Consider the following 22,632-nt stretch of genomic DNA (forward strand, 5'->3'; position numbering starts at 1 on the left):
TCATCCTAATTTACTTGTTTCTCCTCTCATTATCATCCTAATTTACTTGTATATATATATATGTATGAAGGTAATATTTTACAGATTGATTAAAAAGGAATCTAATGACTCATGCTCCTGCTAAAGAAGTTTAACCCTCACACGTGAACACAAAGGATATTTAATGAAAAATTCAATTTTGGTGTTTTTTTTTCAAAATGGGTTTATTTTTCTTAAATGTACGGTTTGTATGGATTTTTTTCCAAAAAAATGTACGAATCGTACGGATTGTATGGATTTTCCCCCAAAAATTTTACGGATTGTACGGATTTGTTCTGAAAATGTACGGATTATTCAAAAAAGTTTTGGCCACCCTTGAACTGTGAGTGTCTTACTTTGCTTATACTTTCATTTCCTGTTATGGTGCTGTTCAGTGTACAGTGCACTAATTTTTTTTTTGTATTTAATATGACATCGACAACAACACTTTTTGTCATTTAAAAAAATATATATGCTGCAGAGGCAAATAAAGTGTAATAATTTATTGTATAAATTCATTAATGTGGAAGAATTATCCTGAATCAGAAGTCAGAATTCCGGAATTGACATCTTAGTCTGAAAAGAATTTATCTATTATTTCTTCTTTTTTGCTTCACAAACAAAAAACTATGAATTTCCAATTTCCCTTCGAATTCCTAAACAAAATGGCCGCTTGTCCACACATAGAAAAATGCGCGAGATTAGAAATTAATTAATTTTGGCGGAAGGAATGATGCAACAGTACTTTGTATTAAAGAAAGCATCATCAATCCTAGCAGGGTAGAATTCAACATTTTGTTTTTTCAATCCAACTAATTATTCATAAATCTGCTTTAAATGCTTCCAATTAAAATATTTGTTTAAAAGCCTTTATGAGACGGGAGGGAGGTCATGGGACAAAGGGGGGGGGGATAAATAGGTTATTCCTAGGTATAACCTTGAATTTTTTAATGTATTCCAAATTGCACTACAACAAATACTGTAATGTAATATAAAATGGCTGTTAAGTGCATTGTATTAAGTGAAATTTAAAGTCTACTGAAAGTTTACTGTAAAGTTTACAATTAAATTTACATTGAAGTTTACTTTAAAAACTGTAAACTTTACTGTAAAGTGTACAGCAAAGTGTACTGCAAAATGTACTGCAAAGTGTACTGGTAAAGTTTTCATATTTTAGAAGTATGGTACTTGGAGCTAAAGTAAAGGTAGAGATCTATCTAACTCCTGATAAACAATGGCAGATATCTACCGAGACAGCAATCAAGGTTGAAGAATTTTATCTAATACTAGCTTAATACCCAGCCTTTCCTGGAAACTACATTTTTCATATAAAATTTTAAAATTTAACCATTTCAACCTAACATGTTTATTCTGGATCAAAATTTAGGCAAATTGGTCCAAGGGTTCATGAGTTATGATCGGACATCCAAAAAAACAGACAGACAGACAGACGGACAAAAGGAAATTATTGGCCCAGCAGAGATGAGAGGGTTGACTATTGGTTGTTTACTTTTTATAGCTCAGGAACTAGATTTATTGTAAACAATAACAAATATTGTATAGAAGACGCTAAGTATTACTATTACTTATGGTATAAGTATTATTATTTATTGGCTTTTTCCAAGAACTGCACTTATCTTTACATAAATAAAGGATGATTCTAAAAAACCACACAAAATGCAAATTTTATTTATTGGGGCTAAAAACGGTGAATTCAAAGATTAAAAATATACCAATCTAAAGGTTTGTACATGACCTTTAAGTTTTTATATCACCCTTTAGTCTCTTATATCAATCGGACTCCCATATTTATCTAAAACGAATTGTTGTCATAGAATAAAAGCAAGTAAACGTAAACAATATCAAATTTTTTTGTAACTTTTTTTCAGGATTAATTAATCACGTTTTTTTAAAATTTGCTGATCATTTAATACTTTCTCAAGCAGCCATATCCTTAAGAATACTCAGCCAAACATTTGCGAATTAAGCGATGAGTAGAAAATCTCTTTTTCAGCCTTTAAGGATATTTCAGCTCCGTAGAATGCAGCTCCATCATCCTAGGGCACTATTTCGATTTAAGTTTGTTCATCTGTATTTTTTGTTGTGTCGGCCCATTACTTAATCTTTATATGCCTTGAATTTAGACTTTTTAAAATGTATTCCATGTTTTTGATTATCAAATTAACCACCCAATTAATCTTTCTTTTTGAAGTTATTGGTTTTCATTACCCTTTATAATTTCTCCAGCACTAGCTTATTTAGTATTTTGGATACCAACCTTGATCTGTCTTTTCAAGATGGGTTTAGAGTTTTGTCATTATTTTTTCCATCAATTAGTCTGATGGATCCTGTTCTCTTAACATTTATTGAGTTTTTGGCCATCTTCTATCTTCTTTTGTCGGTTAATTGTGAGTTTTACCTTCTTGTGTGTTTTATTAGAATCTCCTNAAAATTAAGTCTAAAAAATTGAAATTGTGTTTTCACTATTTACTTTATTTCATTGTAATTCTTCATCATATATTTTTCCAAATAAAGAAAACATTATTATTTTTTGTTACTTCCTAAACTTTGTTGCTTATGCAACATGTTTAAAGGGTTTGAAATGTATTAAAAAGCGTAATTTTGATAAATTGAACTTTTTTAAATTTTGATGACATTTCATTTTTTTTACGTCAGGCCAAATCTGTGAAAGGTTACGCAACCTATAACCGCAAACTGACGCAGAACAAGTTTAAGGTTAGTCTCATAGAGAAATAAAAACGAACAGTTAAAGCGTGTTTTATAATTCTCTCAATTGAATTCATATTTGTCAAATCTATAAAATGTTTTTCTTTGATATGTTACTGCGAAATTTAACTAAGGAATTTAATTCAATATAATTCAATTAATAAATGCAGAGTGTCCCTTTAATTCATGAATGCAAAGTTTCCCTTTAATTCATGAATGCAAAGTGTTCCTTTAATTCATAAATGCAAAGTGTTCCTTTAATTTATAAATGCAAAGTGTCCCTTTAATTCATGAATGCAAAGTGTTCCTTTAATTCATGAATGCAAAGTGTTCCCTTAATTCATGAATGCAAAGTGTCCCTTTAATTCATGAATACAAAGTGTTTCTTTACTTCATGAAAGCAAAGTGTTCCTTTAATTCATAAATGCAAAGTGTCCCTTTAATTCATAAATGCAAAGTATTCCTTTAATTCATGAATGCAAAGTGTTCCTTTAATTCATGGATGCAAAGTGTTCCTTTAATTCATGAATGCAAAGTGTCCCTTTAATTCATGAATGCAAAGTGTTCCTTTAATTCATGATTGCAAAGTGTCCCTTTAATTCAGAAATGCAAAGTGTTCTTTTATTTCAGGAATGCGAGGGGAAGCCTGAACTTCTGGATGATTGGGATCAACGCTTTGTTGTTACAACTCTTATCAGGTAATGAATCAATAAATCGATTAATCATTCAATCAATCAATAAGGTTTATAATTTATTTAATTAACTACAAATAAATAATCAATGTTCAGAAACACTGTGCAGATTCTACCGTTGTTTTTGAGATTGACAGGAAGCACATACAACCAAACCAAACCAAATCAAACCAAACCAAACCAAACCAAACCAAAACAAACCAAACCAAAAAAAACCAAACCAAAACAAAACTAAACAAAACTAAACAAAAATTTGCTAAGGAAATAATTGTTCTTTTCAAACTCTAATGGTTTAATCCCTATATCTTTGTTGCCTGATATCGTAGATCTGCAATATTTCAAGCTATGAATTCTACTGGGAAAAAGTTTAATTTTGAAAAATCAAAGTTCTGGGTTGCAAAGATAAAGAGTTTATCGAATAGAGTTAACTCGAGTCATTTTTATTTAAAAATTCGAATAAGATTTTTTTTGGAATACTCAGCAATATACAGATTTAGATAAAATCTGCTTTCATTTTGTTTTATGTGGGTTTGAGTGTAGGGCAAACCCCGCTGAGTTAACTATTACCTATACTGTTGGAGATATAATAGGTAATTGATATAATTTTAGCTTAGCTTTAAATATAACACAATTCCTTTCGATTAGAATACATGATTTATAAATCCTTTATGAAGGGTCACTTTGAATTTTATGTAATTAAAAGTGCGCTTACAGTCTCTTTAAGATTTCGTAAAAGTTCTAGTAATTTCTACAGGTTTTTAAGGGATAATACGTTTATATATATATATATATATATATATATATATATATATATTTATAGTGTAATTTCTTTATTTATTGGATATAAATGAATAAATTACACTTTCATTCGCATTCTTAATTAAACACACCTTGTATATATATGAAAAATGCACTGGAATAAGTAATTAATTCATTGATTGATTCACTGATAAACGTGCCATACAATTTCCTCTTTTAAAACATTTTTTTCTTTATTAAACTTTAATTATTAAATTTAAGTTTCCTTTTCATGAAGAACCCCCCCCCCAGGCCCTACATTTTTCCCATTTCTCTAACTAACTTGTCAAGTTTTCTAATTTATTCTAATAAGGACAAGATTTAGATTAAATTTAATAAAATCATGTTTATTTTCTTTAAGCTGCGCTAATTTGTGTCAAACTGTTCAATTTTCACCTAATTAAACATCAAAGTTTCGATCATAACTTAATTCAATAAAGTTTTTTAAAAAATATTCCGAAAACTTTGTGACCAAATTACACAAATAAACTTTACTGGATTTATAATGGAAAATGGTTTAACCTNCTCTCTAAATACTACTTTAAAACTTTAGATTTTTAAGAAAAAGAGCTAGTTAAGAACATGTCTGTTGGTTAATGAGTACATCTATGCTTAGAAGCCTTTTAATCTGTTATGGACAAATTTTAAATAGCCCTTCAGTCATACATTTGTAAAGCCCTCAAGCAAAGAATATAATTATATATATCACATATAAATATCTGCCAAAAAACTAATTCATTTACATATTTTTACACCTTTTTTGGCACAATTTTGATTGCCTCCATGCTTCACAATTTCCACAAAATTAACTTCATAATCGTGATATTTTCAAAAACTTGTGAAAATTGGAAAATTTCCAGGAACCGAACCTCCATACTTCCACTTAAACCCCTTTTTAGAAGGAGGTGGTGCACAATGGGGTATTTTAGAGGGTCATGGGGGGTGACTGGTTTTTTTTCACAATACTTCTCTTAACATGCATTTGTCTTGTGTTTCATGTTGAGAATAGACAAAATGAATATATTCATTTACAAACATTGTATGAATAGTAACTTGAATTGATTTATAATGATTTCAATTTATAATTACTTTTCCCGTTCATATATTTAACCTTAAATGGATCCTGTAAATTCGCAATATATTTAGATGTCGTCTTTGTTACAGCGAGCTTTTTGGAATGAAAAACATATATTTCATAGCAAAAGCACATAAAAGCACAGGGGGTTCGGGATAATCCAAATATATTAAAAGATTCTAACAGCCATATTTAGATTTAGGTCCTCCGGCAGCACCCCAAAACCTGAATGTAGTCAGAGTAGCGTGTTGAAAAAAAGTTCTCAATTTAATAGCGGGATTTTGGTCGAAATTCTCACTAAGAAATAACATTTAAACCACTTAGAGACTTCTCTAAAAAAAGTTCTAAGCGGCCAAGCCTTATTTGACATAAATAAGAGAATTTATGGAATAAAATAATTTTGACTGACCCCCCATAATACCTCACTGTGAGGAGGGAGGGTACAGATTCAAACAGAAGCGGTTTTTATGCTTTAATTGACGAGTCATCAAAAATTATAGTACAGAAAAAAAGAAGGAAAATAGCTAAAATACCCAAAATCAATACATCATACATTAAGTTTATTATTTACTTTTCAATAAATCTATACTTTTAGCCTGGAGGAAGTTTGAAAGGGTTCCCCCAAAATCCACCGGAGGAAGACGACATAGTATTGTTTAAATTCAAAAATGGCGGCAAATTTTGAATTCAAAACAAACACGTGACATCATGAAATGCACAATAAGAATAGAAATATATTATTTACTTTATAGTTCTATGTTTTCTATAACAATTTTTAAAGTATTTTAAATGAATCAGACTAGTATTATTTAATTTGCAACTAAGAAAATCATTATGAGTGAAACAAATGTTTAAAATGTCACGCCAAAAATGTTTAGTGAGCTAAAATAAGTCAATAATTGCTTTTGTCAAAATTTGATAATGTACATATTTATTTATAGATTAATGTTTAAATACCCACCCTATTCTTTTAAATGACATTTGTAATTTTGTTTGATCATGAATAACAGTTAAATAATGATGAACCATGATCATGTTCAAGCCAGTGTAGTTTGATTGTTTTAAGCAGCAACCTGGTTCTTATCCTGCTTTAAAATGTATTTTACATATTTTTGTGCAGCTTTTGGTGTAATCCAGATGTTCAAATTTGTATAAAGATTGACAATGTACAATGCACACTGAAAAATAACAAAGATTATGTATCTATCTAAATTTTATTTCATATGCGGTAAAAAATATATATTTGCAAATAAAATTTTTTTATATTCTCATATCTGGTATAGAGCAAAATGAGAGTTGTGGAAGTGGAAGTAAACATCTTTTTTAATTCAAAATAAGTGTTTTTTCTTTTTAACCTTAAGAATTTACGAAGACTTTACCTTATCTTATTTCTCCATTTCAACTTATCAAATAAAACCTGAATCATTTTTTCCTTTTTCTCTGTTAATTTTACTAAAGTTAGTTAAGCTTATTAGAAGTAAAGATATTCCTAATTATGAAAGTATTTAATTAGAAGTAGTTAAACTGTTATACTTCAACAGTTCACAATTTACACAAAAGCGATTCTACCATATGGGCAATAATCAGTTTCCAAAATTATAAACATTGATATCTAATTGATACTTGATCAGACTAAGCCTTTACTGGTAATGTTGAGAATCAGACATTGCCATCTTTGCGTGGAGGCCCAGTCACTTAACTTTCCAGTCCCTTGAAGCATAACAAAATGTTGTTCCTACTTAAAACGCCTTATAAAAAAACTGTTTTCCAAAAAACATTTATTAATTTTTAATCACCACACTTTACATTTCTTTACAGGGTTCATTGGAGACCTTGATGGACAATTCCAATCTCTTGAGAACTCTTTCAAATTTCTGAGAGATCCGTTTACTCGAAACCTGTTAAAATTTAATCTTTGTTATAGATGAATTTAGATGTACATTGGTAGAAGTTCATTTCAATTTTTCTTAATAAATATCAATATATTTTCACTGCCTGCCCTCTGTCAAAAACTATTTGAGGTTTTACAGTAAGAACAGCCCATCCCACTCCACATGTTTCCATATTTGCCACGCAGATCCGACCAATTTAGCTTGAAAGAAAGGTATGATCTGAATAAGCCCCACCTATGAAGAGGATAGGATCAAGTGACCTCCACACATTTCTGTTTTTTAACATCTACGCCAATTTATCATTCAAACTATCCTTGGTCTTTCTGATAGTTTAGGTAGGGTTAAGAGTACAATTACAGAGAGTTTCTCATTGAGGATACCTCATTGGGGAATGATAATCAGTAAGAACATAGTTTTTTAACTTCTCTTCCCGCATAACTGTGCACCAGGGGGCTGCTCCTGAGATCCAGAACAGCTGACGAGGAGTATAGGGTAAACCAGGTAAGGAGGGTTCCTCCCCTTCCCTTTTTACCAAGCGCATATATGCTCTTAACAAAATGTTTTTCCAATTAACTAAATTGATCAAAGTTTGGATTGTAAGTTTTTTTTTTTTTTTTTGGAAACTACAAATCAGGCAGAACAAACAAAATCAACTTCTATCAAATGAAAGGTAATGGAATTTCTAAAGTTCATGGAAAAAAGTTGAATTTTCAATAAAAAAATTGATTTGGGATGGAAAAAAGACAATATTAAAGATTAAATTGTTCCACCTGTATGCCTCCTTAAACCCTCCATTATCTGCAACATTCTCTCCTTGTGTGTTTATTCCATTTAGATTCATGACTTTGCCACCAACATTAACCGTATAGTTTCCATATTGGTCTAAATATTGATCCTGTTATTTGAATGTTATTGATGCTGCAGAAAACAAAAATTTATAAAAGTTGATGAAAACATTTACAAAACTTGACTGAATGTATATTTATTAATTATAACAATTATAAATTAACATTTACTCTATGGACCTGTCTTTTGCATTATTTAAATTATAGATGAAAAGTATTTTGAAAAAAGTACTAACATCCCTTTCAAGCATCCAGACTTACTATTTAACTACATTTGCAAGATTTGCAATATCAATTAATTTAATTTCAATTTAATTAGATAAGCTTCTCTCTCAAATGTCAACATAAATATTCAATTTTTTAAAAATAATTAGAAATTATGACATTCATGACATATTCATAAGATATGAGACCAATAATAATATATCTTTTAGCATAAAAGCTTATCTGCATATTTAAAAAATCCATAAACTGTTACCAATAATGCATTGGGCTCTCTTAAGGTATTTTTTCTTAGTCTCTGGTTCCCACCAGTTAACAAGGTTTCCATCACCATCCTTTTGACTACCCTGGTCATCAAACCCATGTGTGATCTCATGTCCAACTACCATACCAATAGCACCATAATTCATATATTTGGGGCGGTCATCCTAAATCATGAATAGATAGTATGCAGGGCTCAAACTAAATGCGCTGTTGTTCTGAATGTTTTTCAAATCCCGCAAAAACATACAAACTATGTGGATTCAATCAATGTAATTTTTGCATCATGGTGCAAGTTTACGCAGATCTACCACAGATTGTGTTTACTGAGGATGAGTGGTCATGCGCCAGAGGCTGCTGAAATCCTCAAAGGTTCTGAACAAGCTCAAGGCAAGCACCCCAAGGAGAAAAGCATAATCTGGTTATTCTCAGCTGTTAGTTTATTTTGTTTTCCTAGCTATTAGTTAGCTTATGGCGATTTTACACTTGTATGCCGATTCCATTCGCGCCTGATCCAATCAGTGTTCAGTCATGTGTTTGATGTCTATTCTGCATGGAGGTAACATCTATCTTTCTTTCTATCTAATCATCCAATTAGAGATAAATCCTTAAATCGGCACAAAACAGTAAATGGAAATAATCACTTCTACTTAAACTACATTAAGGACTAAATATTTAGTCTTTCATGTCAGTAGTTTCTCTTTAATGCCAGAAGTTTGTCTGCATATAAAATTTTCATTTATTTGATTAAACAATTTTAAACCTCCTTTACTTGTAAAAAAAGTGATAAATCAAATTAAATATCGATGTATTATTTTAGGAAAAGGATGACTGAGGAGACACCCTTGGCCGGCCATTTCTTTGATCACTGATATTAAGGACTTTAGTCGCCATTTTTGAGTGTGGTCTGAAGATTTAGATAAAATACCTGAAAATAAACGCCATCTAGTATGCCTGCCGGGAATTTTATGCTGTTTTCTTGAGAATCATAAAATGCATTTACAATAGCAGCTCCTCCATGTTCCTCCCAGCTGATAATATATTTATTATTCAAGATAGGAAATTTCTTTTGAGATCAACACTCAAAGCTTAGGCTTCTCAAAACAAATAAAAAGCACTAAAAGGCCCAAATATAATCGAGTAATAATAGTCTCACCAGAAATCTGAAAACCGGATTACATTTGTTTGCAACTTATTTGGTCGCATCAATCATTACATTAATAGACTTTGTTAACAAACCATTTATTGGTGACTTTGTTTAAAACTTGTAAGGTTAGGAGACTAAAAGTAGATTAGTAAAGTTATAAATAAAATTTTTGGCATCAACCTGTTACATTATATCTAATGAATATAGCTTATATATATATAAGATTTTTTCAAGGCTTTTATGGATAACAAACCTGCGAGGATCAATAATGTTCCTAAACTGCTTTGCATAGTACTTCTTAATAAAGTTCATATGAGTCAGATGGTTTACCAGAAAACTATCTGAAGACATCTCCAATCCTGGTATATTTTCATATTTTTAGTTTTTTGTAGAGTGACAGATAAAATAAATATCTAAAGAAATTGCAAAGCTAGAGAAACTGATTTAGTTAAAAGCTAAACATAGGTAAAGCAGATTGTGAATGCATAGTTTACCATATTAATGTCATTAACAACAATTACAGTTGGGGTACGTACTGCAGAACTGTTCTGAGGAAATTTTTGACTAAGTTTAACCTTTTATTATTTGTGATGTAAGATATTTTAATCATTAAACATAACCCACTGCTAGGGCTGGGCAATTTCCAACTTTTTAAAAATTGTTCCGTTCAATTCTAGAACCAGGGCCTAGCTAGATTGTTTTATCCTTGTTAGTTCTTTTTCCAATTGTTCCATCTACTTTCCATTCTGTTCCATTCTGTTCTTGGTGTTCTTAGTCAAGAATGGTCCGTCCCGTTCTGTTTTCTTTGTGTTTTTAGTCGAGAACGGTTCCAACCCCAATTGCCTTCCCTTCTTTGTTGAGAACGGTTCGATCCTCGTTCTGTTCTTTATTCCACTGCACGCTGAGATTATATTTATCGTACTGTGGACGACTTAGAATACAATTTGAATGTCAATTCTCTATTCACAAAGAAATATTGCACACTGTTGTTAGCTATGAAATTGAAATAAACGAGAAAAGATGAAACCTTTCTACATCTTAATGCAAAATCCAGAACAATTTAGAGCAAAGTTTAGAATTGTATGAATTTTGTTTATAAATCATGCTCTGTGCATCAGATTGGAAAGGTTATCCAGGCCTAAGTCATATATGTTTTGAGGTAGTTCTAAATCTAATCTCTTATGTCACAGTAGAATGTAAGCAAAGCCTAACTTTCTATGTGAAGCACTAATTCTCCTTGACTTCTTCACTGAGATAAATTTATTTACCTTTATAAAACTCATTGATGAGGTTGTTATCTAAGATCTCCTTGGCATATCCAATGTGAGGTGTCATCTTGTCCACCTTGACTTGGGCCTTCTTTCTTGTAATATCATCCATCCAATCAAGCTCATCCAACAATATCTTAAACTCTTTCCTTAACAAGAACTGGTATACTTGGATTTGTCCAAAAACAACATCAATTTGTTTTCAAGATAGATTTGTCATGAAAATCATTGGTGAAATTCTAAGTGCAAGAAGAAGTTTGGCGTGCCTGTTAGTCCAATAGGCTTAAACCTTGAGCTTCATTGTACTTACAGCCAGCCGATCTAAAGAGACCAATATCTCTTCATTGTACTTACAGCCAGCCGATCTAAAGAGACCAATATCTCTTCTGATGGGGTGTCCTTAAGTATGACCAACTGGAGCATCAGTTATCCATGTTACATATTTGTATAATTGAAAATAAAGTTTAAACTGATTTCACTCTTTTTGAAGGATTGAAAAAGATTATAAAACTTCCTTTAATAGTGCAAAAACAAGACTTTTTAGCACAGTATTGCTTGCAACAAATTACATTTGACATATGCAAACTGCAAGCCAATATGGGCACAATTGTGATAAATTGTGTACACATTTTAATTATATTTTCCGATTTTTTCCAAAAATTACTACAGAAAATTATCTATTATATAGACAGAAATTTCTTATCATCTAAGCTCATGTGTTTTATTACACACCTGATATTAGTAACCATGTCATCAGCAATTTTTTTACTGCTTTCTGGAAAGTACTTCTTTGCATACATTGCACCAACTGCATTTGTTAGAGAACCTAAGAAAAAAATTAGTTTGGTGGCAAATTTAAGCATTAATAAAATTATAGATAAGTTGCACTGTTATAAAAAAATCTTGGTTTTTGCTTCATTCAGTTGTGTTTTCATGCTTATATATTCTGTTAATTCAAAATTACTCAACTCAGAGAATTAGAATTATGATGAATTCATGGAGTCTTCTGATTAAACCAAAGAACACTGTAGCCAAATTTGATAAATTTTGGCTAGGTTGCTGAACTACCAACAGTGGATTCAAATCTGAATCATCAAATCAAAGTTATAGATTCCTGAGGATTTGAATCAGGGATTCAGAATTTGAACCAGTAGTTTAGCAACCTCTTCATTTAATTGAATTTAGTCTCTTAATGTTTTAAAAGGTACTGTAAAATAATGCCCAACTCTAGTGTTTACCGTCCCATTTGTATAAAGTTGTACTCCCAATCGCTTCAAGTCCAGCTGTCACCTTTGTACAGGTTTCCCATCTACATAAAAAAAGTTGATGTCAACCAATATTTTTCATGTTTTATTTTTACCTGGGTGGTATAACTTTTTTCCCTGTAAGGAGTTTGCAATATTCTAGTTCAATATTCTGGGCAGTCTGATAAATATAATAAACCTTTATAAGAAATTTCTTATTAAGGAATAAAACAAGTTAAATTCAGATTTGTTTTCATTAAATATTTCTTTCTTGAGTATCTGTGAATAAAACTTCTGCAATCTAGATATCTCTAACTAGCTACCATCCAATCAGTGATTACTTGATTCGCTTTCAAAAATTAAAAGTTTTGTGAATTTCTTACTCTTTACTAAATCCAGGTTAAAAAAAGACTTTAATCACACTTTGTATACTAAACCTGAAATAAATGGAACTCTCTTTTCGGCCTCTTCTAAACCAAGGACTTAAAAACTTTATTTTAACTTTATAATAAACACAAGATCCAATTCCCCTGAACAACAAGATACTTCTACTAAATTAAGGAACGTTACCTTATCATTAAATAGCATCAAACTCATTAAGGCCCTCCAGACTAGATAGTTTGCTTGTACTCGGGCTCGTACTCTAGGCAAGTACTTTGCTAACTCTTTAACATATGATGGTACAGCAACATTGATCAATTCTTTAGACTTGAGTGGGGTTTCCTAAATCATATAATAATTGCATACATAGAACTATAATCAAATTAATCAAGAAAATGATTATTAATTTGTTAATTGGTATAGTTAAATGCTTTGCTTTGATATAGTAGCATTATTACTATTGGGCATGGGAAGGGCTGGGCTTCGTCATATTTACTTTCATTTTTGACGAATATTGCTGAAAATCCTTGTTTTAAACTAGGAACAATCAAAATCGTTTGGTCTCTAACAATTATCCACTAAGAATGAATGGAAGAAACGTTCTTAATCAACAGAACAGAACGGAACATAATGGAACAGGGATGGAACAATTGGAAAAAGAATGAACATACAACAAAGAATCCAGCTGAAGACGCTCGTTCTAGAACAAGGAAAAAACAATTTTAAAGAAAGAGGAACACACCCAGCCCTTGGTATGGATAGCATACTTAAATCAGATAATTTTATTGATTTTGATAAATTTCATTTAAGGTTTCAGAATAAAAAAGATTATTTTATGCATCATATAATAAATTACCAGCTCACGATACACATTGTTGATGTGCTTTGTCCAGTCAAATCCGGGATACATTTTATTTGCCTCCTTAACTGGCATCTAAAGATAAATCATTATTGAAATAAAAGATTTTAAACCTATTAGATAATGCATGGAATAACAAAAATTCTCAAGTAAAGAGCACAACTACACCAATCTTAGATGGTTTTAAGGTTTTTTATTTGTTATCTTTCATGGTTAACCCTTTCCATGGCCCTGGACTTGTTTGTCTAACTGATTACCTAATCAAAAATAACCTTATTGTTTAAAGCTGTAGAATTTCTTCTCTGTTCCTTTGGTATGCTAAGTGTGGCTAATAATATTTCAAACAACAAGGACTCCTAAATAATATTATTTAAGTTCTTATTTAGTTTAATCATTTTATAATATTTTACTTTAAGCTCTTTTTTTGCAGTTTTTCTCTTAGCCCCATAATGCACAGCAATATTCACCATGTACCTGAGATATAAAATTAAAATAATTATAACCATTGATAGTCCTCCCTACCTGTCCACTGCCCAGGGTCAATAATGGCTATTCATGTACACATTTGAAGGGAATTCTAATGTGTACAATTAACTTCTTATTTGTTTTACTCACCTGTAGTATGCTTGAACATCTTTGTCCTTAAATCCATTTTGTAAATATTCTTTGTCTAGTCCAAACTCAGGCTGATCAATTTCAAATATTCTGCAGAGTCAACTTTTTAATTTTTTCTAAGTTTGAAAAAAAATTGCTGATAATCAAAGTGGTTTATGTTTTGAAATTAAGGTTTTGATTACCATTTTTTACTATATAGAATATACATTTCCTTGTTACGAGCACTCTTAAGCATGTATGGGAAAGTATTTGCCTGAATAGATTACAATCTTCAGTTTGGCCTGAAACATCAAGAAATGGAGATAGATGTTAATATTATTTAATCATTCTCTTAATAGATGACACACCATGCAAGGATTAATAGGAAATCAGTATAAAAATTGCACTTTTCAATGTTTTACTTATTGTTGCTTTTAATATCTCATTTGTTTTTCAGTTAAACTATCATTTGTTCTAAAATTATTACCATCAAATAAGGAAGCAGAGAAAGTAGTTTTAAATTAGTCACAAAGTGGATTTAAAGAAATAATCAAGGTTACAAATAACTTTGCTTGAAAAAAGTGCAAAAAACTATTTTTTTCTTATTTGGAAAATAACAATTTATGATTGAATGTTTTATTCAAGAAAGCCCAAAGATAATTTATATTATAATTTCTGCAAAAAACAATAAGATTGTTATCAATGGAGTTGACCAAGCTGAGATTGACGATATTATTAATTTTATATGCACGACCTAATTACAGTATGATTCTGTTTCTTGTATTTGTATTCATTTTTGATATATACTCTTATAGTTCTTTTTTCTTCTGTTTAATTGTACCAATTATTTAAATTGTGTACGTTCACGAAATAAAATAAATAAATTTATATGACATATCAACAAACGTATGAAATGCAACTAAAGATAAAAAATAAATTAATAAAGTCCCTTAAGCTGCTGTTGTCATAGTCTGTGTCAACTTTGAACATCAGAATACTTCCAACAACAAGTCCCATGCGATGTGCTCTGACTGAACAAAATCATTTCAATGAACAATAAAACTTTTCCAAAGGATAATCAAATTTTAAATTTAAATAATGCCACTACTACTCTATATAATACATGTTCAAACACTACTACTCTATATAATACATGTTCAAACACTACTACTCTATACAATACATGTTCAAACACTTATACAGTGCACAATGGCAACATTAATCCCCTCATGTACAGTACTACTTGCTCTAGCTGCCAAGAGTTGGTACAAAACTTAAAATGAACATGAATTTTTAGTGTTGCAAGGCTATTTACAATCTTACCATCAAACTCATGCCATGAAAACTTCTTTTTCTCCCATTTATCTCCTTCTAGAACTGGCCAGCCTCCAAGTTTATCCACCAGCTTTAGCAAGGTCTTTTTACCTGACTTCTCTATACGATCCTGAAATTAATCTTTTACCTCAGCTTGGAAATTTTATGTTGGTTATTATTGTGCAGGATATACAATATAAAGAGTAAATAAAGCTGCAGATATCCCCAATACAACAATTTAATGAATAGGAGAAGTGGCTGAACCACATAGACTGGTTTAACCGGTGATAAGTAATTCAACCACTTCTTGCTATACATAACATCTTTTACCTAGTCCAAAATATAGACGCCTTAAACAAAATTCCACACTGATTTTTGTGTGCAAAAAATTACTTTTCATTTTTATGCAAATATCTAATAAAAATGCCACCAAATTAGCTCAATGGCCGGTCATTATTACCATTAAAACACTTTACATATAAGAGTCGCTCAAAAGTTAAGTGAAAAAGTTCTGTAAAATGTGGCAAAATTTGATTAGAATATATACCTGATCCATGCAACTATTGTAGTAATTGCGCACAGACTTGAATATTTTTGGTTCATTAGGCTCAGGGGTAGACTCAAACAGTATTCTAAACTTTTAAACAATTTTAAAACACAGAAAATAATGGGCGAATAAGTATTCATATATGATTTAAATTTTAATCATTTAATTTTTCAAATTTTTAATATCTTAACCTGAGCTGTTCATTAAGCTTATCACCAAGCATAGTAAATGTACCTATCAAAGCATATTTTCTAAAATGAAGTCATCAAATGGATCAAAAATGTCAAAAGAAATTCTGTTGTATTAACTATTATTCGAAATATTTATAGATATTCAGAATGAAAAGGCTAGTCCAAACGCTTTTGTTGGATTTACAAATTGTTGTCATTTTTTCATTGTTTTTAAAAGAGTTAACATATTTTTCATTGTTTTTATAAGAGTTAACTTTTTTCATTGTTTTGTTATAAGAGTTAACATATTTTTAATTGTTTTGTTATAAGAGTTATCATATTTTTCATTGTTTTTATAAGAGTTAACTTTTTTCATTGTTTTGTTATAAGAGTTAACATATTTTTCATTGTTCTGTTATAAGAGTTAACATATTTTTTATTGTTTTGTTATAAAAGTTAACATATTTTTCATTGTTTTGTTATAAGAGTAAACATCTTTTTCATTGTTTTTTTATAAGAGTAAACATATTTTTCATTGTTTTTTTATAAAAGTTAACATATTTTTCATTGTTTTTTATAAGAGTTAACATATTTTTCATTATTCTTCAAATTTATCCAAATAAGATATAAAACACTATTTGAAAAAAAAATACCTGTATGAGTTTGATGGTCTGGAATTATTGTCTTTTTATGAAAGTTTCCACATGCAAACTCAAAGAAGTCAGTGCAAGGATCCTTTAAAGACTAATATATATAAAAAACTTATTAATATTTACATATGTTAGCCGCACCAAATTGGGAGACTTTTTTGAGGGAACCTATGATGGTTGACATAAAATAAAAAGCTTAGCAGAAATTTGAATTTTTGAAATTCCAGGGGTAAAGCCGGGTACTTATTACTATTACAATGTAATACAGTAAAGACAATTACTTTGTGTTATAGAAAATAGATGACCCTGATGAAATCATAGAATGTAGCTTTTTTTCAAAAGCCAATTGTTTTAAAAGCCATTGTTTTAACACCAGGGCAAATTCTAGCACATCAATGTGTTCCGTCAAAAAACAGAAAAGGAGTTGCATAAACTGCCCTAATGGATCGGTACAATTTACATTGTAAACTAGGCTTATTTCACGTATCATATAAAAAATCTAATTCCCATATGTGACATAAAAAAGAACTATGCTTATAGTGAATATTTAAAAACTGTAAATTTGACAAAATTTTGAAATAGTTTTTTCTTCTTCTTTTTTATATTTTATTATATTATTTTGATTTTTATATTTTATGTATAAAGTTATAAATATATTGATTCTTAAGCTTTTAAAGACATTTAATCTGATTTAATTCCGTCTATGGTTTTTTATGAAAAAATCCGATATTTTACTTTTTTAGTCAAACCATATATTTGTTATTAAATTTTTGTTTTTTTTCCATTAAAGATTTGGATCTCCAAAAGGGTTTTAGATTTTGCAACAAAATTAAATTTTCTAATTCCTATATCTCTGCAACCTGATGGTGTACACTTTTTGATCTTGCAGAATTCTCAGATTGAAATATCAGATGTATACAACATCGGGTTTTATAGATAGAGATTAGAAACAATAATGAATGTTGACAATGTTGAAAATTGGTAAAATAAAGAATTAATGAAGTGTGTGTGCACCTACCACTTCTTTATCTATCATCTCTATAACAGTTGAAGCAGCTTTTACACAGCCAGGAGTTAAACAGATACCAGGTGTCAATACAATAAAGGGATTGTAAGCGTAATTTGCAATGATGGCAATGCCGGATTCACAACGGTACCCTTTAAAGCTTTTTCTGACCAAGTATGAATTTGATATTGATATGTTTATAATTTTGTAAATTAATTTGTTAAATAGTTGTTTCTCTACAAAAGAGACTTGCGCATTTCCACTGCAGGAAAGCATATATCTTCCACATTTTGATCATATAAAGGTTTCAGGGGTACATTTGTGAATTGGGTATTGTCATTTTTGCGTGAAATTATGCTTACAGTCTTTTAAACTTTTTCTTTGATGATGTTAACACAAATTGAAATAAAAAACAAATCTTTAATTATGATATTTTTAGGTTCCTTATAAGACTGACTTTTAGGCAGCTTGAGCAATTCTTCCATTAAACAACAAAATATTAGAAGGACAAAAGTACACCAAGGGATTTGTCCCCTTCTAGTGAGAAGAGTCCCTCTAATTATCCATGGGGGATTCCTGCACACCAGTTACACAAGCTATGGGAAAGAAAAGATACCTTTTGAAGAGCAGTTTCATTTTTAGGCTTCATTTCAGTTTCAACATTTCTTTTTAATCCATCAGCAAGGGAGGAAGCTAACATAAGGAAAAGTAAGGAGCTCATATCTGAAAGATTAATAACTATCTGAAATCATTTTATTCTAAAAATAAAAATCTTTAATCCAAAATGATTAAAAAACGTTATATTTAAGCTATATTGAAACCAAATTAATTTTTTAAATTTGAAAGAAAATTTTCATTTTGTCAACAAATGTAGACCCTTCTTTATTGTTGACAATTGTTAACAACCGTACCTCCAATAACGATCTTAAGCACCAACAATAAGCATTATCTTACAAAAATTTAAAATCACAATATCAATATAGTATGATGAAATTATAATATATTAACAGATCTAGTCAGACTGAAACTGTACACCTAATGACAAAGGACGTCATGTTGAAGATTTTACTATTTATTAGAAATCATTATTAAGTATTTTATGATTTATATAATTATAATTGAATTAAAGGAAGTGCATGCTTAATTGCCATATTAAACAAGTTTCAGAACTCCCCAAAAAAGATCAAATTAAGATCAAAATAAATAATTTCCTTCTTCAAAAGATTTCTTCAAAAGATTTTGAAAAAAATTACAGTATCATTTTATTTTACTTATCTTTATCTTTACATCTAAATCATGAATTTAGATAACATGTAATCTTTTGCTTTGTAAAATGTTGGGAAAAGGGACAAAGCACATTTTGAAAGTTAGGCCTGCTTTTTAAGATTAAAACGGCATTTTAAAGCAAAATGATTCATGGACATTGTGCATTGTAGTAGTAACACTTTCTAGTACAATTAAACAATGTTAAGTAGGCTAACCAGCTTAAAGGTTTTTAATTTTCATGTTAGGATGTTTTCGTGCTTTCATGTTTTACATGTTTCTTACCAAAATGTAGTTATGTAGTGTTACTAAATTGTTACTTTCTTTGTAATTACTAGATTGCCACTTTTTAAGTTATTAAATTGTCACTTTTATGAAGTTAACAAATTGTCACTTTTATGTAGTTTATGGTATTGCTGCCCAAAGAGAGATGCTTACCTAAAAAAAAGACATTATTTTGGGTGTTTTAAAACATTGCCAAAAAAAGCGGCTTGATTGTGTGTGATTTTTGAGGAATTGCTTCCCAAAGAGAGACACTAACTTGACTTTAACTAAATGTTTTTTTTTTCATGTTTTGCAATTGCTACAAGAAAAAAAATCATTTTTTTATTTAATGCAAACTTGTTATGTTTCTTACTTTATAATGTAAACCCCACAAGTTTGCTCGTAAAAAGATCTGCGCAATTTTTGAAGAAAAACATTTCAATTACACTTTTTAAAGAAAAATGAATGTAAATTTTATTATGAAGATTTTAATTCTAAACCTTATGATAACAAGTATATTTGCACACTTTTTTAAAAACTTTAAAATGTTCACATTGCGTGTCATAGTAAAATTAAAAGCAGGGAGTAAAAAAAACTCATTACTCCTGACTCCATTCAGAAGGATAATAATTAACACTCAAGACACTCCATCAGAGTGATGGTAATTTACACTTTAAGGGACTGTAAAGGAAAAATGAAAGGGGGTATAGGATGAAACCTGAGAATCTCAGGTGTTAAACGATGCATATAAAACATTTATCTGATGTTCCTGTTGCAAACAATTGATATAAAACTGTGTCATTATATCTTCTTCATTAATAGGGTAATGTTACACTGTAGCATCAATGAGTTTATTTGTGGTTACAGAGAAACATCTCTCTTCAATCTCATCCTCCCAAGTTTCTTGGATTTTTTGTCTCATAAAAAATACTGCATTGGACCTACCATTCTTAGCTCCTTTATCCGGCTTTGTAAATGATTAATGGGGTCCAGCAAATATAACCCTGGAACCATAAACATCTTTAAATGGACTGATATACACAGCCATCCCAGATGGGAGTATCTTGATCAACACAGGGTCTAGGTTTGTATTCTTGATCCCTAGTAATAAATGAACTCTAGAACCACCAACATGTTTAGGCAAGATCAACTTCTTTTCCTCATCATCAGCTTGAGATCGATACTCTTCACATATATTGGAAAGATCATATGACCCAAATCCTGTAGTTACATCATCCATACCACCACATACTACTCTCCCTTATCTCCAGGTCCCAAATTAAATCTGAACATTCCATGTTAGGATTTGACACTATTCCCCCCCCCCCTCCCCCTAACACATTTAGACTGGTAGGAGTACTAGACACTCTCTGTAATCCTTTTTTTTTCAGCCAGGCTTCCATCAATACTGTGGATATTTGAACCACGATCAAAGAATGTTAACGCCTCAGACTGGCCTATCTTACAGTTTGCATAAGATAACATGAATGTTCAAGCACTTCAGTAACAATTCAGCATAAGAATCTGATTTATTGATCAGCTTGCTCTTAATCTACTATGATAAATGACAATTATACAAAATATTGGCTTTCTGAATAGATTTGCCCCAACCCAGGTAAGCTATTTCTGGACTCTAAAAATTTGTAAACTGTAACCTTGGTATTATCTGAAAATATACCCACATCTGCAGTATCACCTTTGGATGTATTAATACTGTGTATCTCCGCCTTCTATATATAAATTTGGCTTGTCTGTTTGTTTGTTTGTTTGTATCCAATAAACGTCAAAACGGCTGAACTGATCGGGCCCAAATTTTTTGTGGGACATCACGTGACCACAGGGAAGGTTTATGAATGATCAAAATTTCAAATATTTGTCTCCATCAAAATTCGATCTTCATTAAATTTTTGAAAATTTTGAAAATCCACGAAATTTTTTGTGAAAATCCGCTAATTATTTTTGTTTTGTTTTACGATGTACACAAAGAGAACATGTTCACAATTAATTTAGAAGATGGGCGCAAAGCGCCCTATAAGGCTAGTATTATATAATTCTTCAATTCTCAAAAACCAATTATCAGCATTTAAATTCGAAAATTTATTCATCAAAAAGGCTTCAGGCAGGTTAAGAGTACTACTCAATACATCCCATTCTCCCTCAGACATAGATCTCTTTATCCCCACCCCCTGCCTATCAGGTTGTCCAGTAGACATCATATCTCAAGGTTTTGATCTGATCTCAGGCCCCAAAGATATTTAGATTGAATGTTTTGCAGTAAAAAACCACATATCTTGACTATCTGACTAATTGCGTCTGGTTTCTGTTAGGTTGATCAGAAGGCTGTCCGTTCCCTCTATTGCTCATGATTACGAAAGTATAAGCTCACAGGATTTATTTAGGAACAGGATCTTCAATTTTAAAACATGTAGGTCTTAGATTGAGACATATATAAAATACTAAAACTATAAGGCAACTCCGGCTTAACAAATAAACATCTTATACCAAAATGTAGTCCTACAGAATTTCAGCAGTAAACAAAATGCATAATTTTGAAAGAAATCACTTTTTAACCAAGTAAAAATCCACAATGACACAGATAAACAGACTACATATTGTTCAACCAAAAAAGGCTTTCAGCTAAAAGGTATCTGATGCTAGCACGAGATTCTCCTTGTCTATACTATAAACTGGTTTTTCACGCGGATTTGACTGTGTACTTCTCAGAACAGTTCACACAGTACACTCTGTCTTCAAGGGTTGAACATATCCAGACCGGGGATTTGGGGGCTCACATATATATCAGAGGACATGATAACTTTGATCGCCTAACAGTAAGTTTCTACATTTGATTTAAAACTGGAATTCAATACTTGTGCACATTTTTCCCCACAATTGACACGAATTACTCAGATTAGTGATTAACTGTAGGAATGTATTTTCAAAATGTAAAAAAAAGACAACAACATTTTTCCCGAATTTTTCTCTTTTTTTTGAAAAAATAAATGTTTCCCTGATTTTAAGTAAAAAATGGGCTTGTATTTTGTTGGGTAATATCCTTCCTGATTTTTTTTGATGAATCAGTTTTTTTTTTAATTTTTTCATTATTTTGTTTTCCGCCATTATTCCCTTGGAAATTGAATTTGAGGTCCTATCTTCATTTTGGAAGTTTTTCTGTTCAGTGTTCAAACTTTGGATTCAGATCATAATTGTGATTAACTTTCTGAACTGAAAATAATACATTTTTTTTAATGATTTCTTTGTTTAAAAAATTTTTGCGCATCAAAAATCATTATAGCAAGAAAAAAATTATTTAAATGTCATTATTGCACCAAATAAAAAAGAAATGTTTATACCATCAAAAACAAAATCAGTAAAAACGGGGGTTACATCTTTAT

The 22,632-nt window shown here is 30.4% G+C and overlaps 2 protein-coding genes and 1 long non-coding RNA gene across 4 annotated transcripts; 2 read left to right on the forward strand and 1 right to left on the reverse strand.

Moving 5' to 3' along the window:
* Positions 1-1,195: 1,195 nt before the first annotated feature.
* On the forward strand, positions 1,196-3,447 carry LOC111712739 (uncharacterized; the record flags this gene model as incomplete). Its single annotated transcript, XM_023487444.1, is given in 3 exon segments — positions 1,196-1,283; positions 2,695-2,754; positions 3,376-3,447. Coding segments are annotated over 3 exon segments (220 nt in total), but the record flags the coding sequence as incomplete, so codon positions are not given.
* Positions 3,448-3,971: 524 nt separating this feature from the next.
* On the forward strand, positions 3,972-6,565 carry LOC111712738 (uncharacterized). Its single transcript, XR_002767529.1, has 2 exons — positions 3,972-4,027; positions 5,906-6,565. It is a non-coding gene; the product is annotated as an uncharacterized LOC111712738 (long non-coding RNA).
* Positions 6,566-7,073: 508 nt separating this feature from the next.
* On the reverse strand, positions 7,074-18,728 carry LOC111712747 (neprilysin-2). Of its 2 annotated transcripts, XM_023487454.1 has the most exons (23): positions 18,622-18,728; positions 18,327-18,433; positions 17,723-17,797; positions 16,708-16,789; positions 16,076-16,118; positions 15,885-15,969; positions 15,347-15,467; positions 14,973-15,054; positions 14,045-14,134; positions 13,840-13,903; positions 13,702-13,785; positions 13,427-13,504; positions 12,760-12,912; positions 12,306-12,370; positions 12,184-12,254; positions 11,678-11,771; positions 10,946-11,094; positions 9,931-10,036; positions 9,459-9,561; positions 8,526-8,697; positions 7,973-8,084; positions 7,583-7,750; positions 7,074-7,208 (listed from the first exon to the last, which is right to left on the reverse strand). In XM_023487454.1, the coding sequence occupies exons 2-23, from the start codon at positions 18,429-18,431 to the stop codon at positions 7,103-7,105; spliced, it is 2,208 nt and encodes a 735-aa protein (XP_023343222.1). In that variant the 5' UTR covers positions 18,432-18,433; positions 18,622-18,728; the 3' UTR covers positions 7,074-7,102. The 2 variants fall into 2 exon arrangements, with proteins under 2 accessions (XP_023343222.1, XP_023343223.1); XM_023487455.1 differs by lacking the exon at positions 7,583-7,750.
* Between the last annotated feature and the right edge of the window lie 3,904 nt (positions 18,729-22,632).

Source organism: Eurytemora carolleeae, unplaced genomic scaffold (genome assembly GCF_000591075.1).
Source record: "Eurytemora carolleeae unplaced genomic scaffold, Eaff_2.0 scaffold1320, whole genome shotgun sequence".
Taxonomy (NCBI): domain Eukaryota; kingdom Metazoa; phylum Arthropoda; class Copepoda; order Calanoida; family Temoridae; genus Eurytemora; species Eurytemora carolleeae.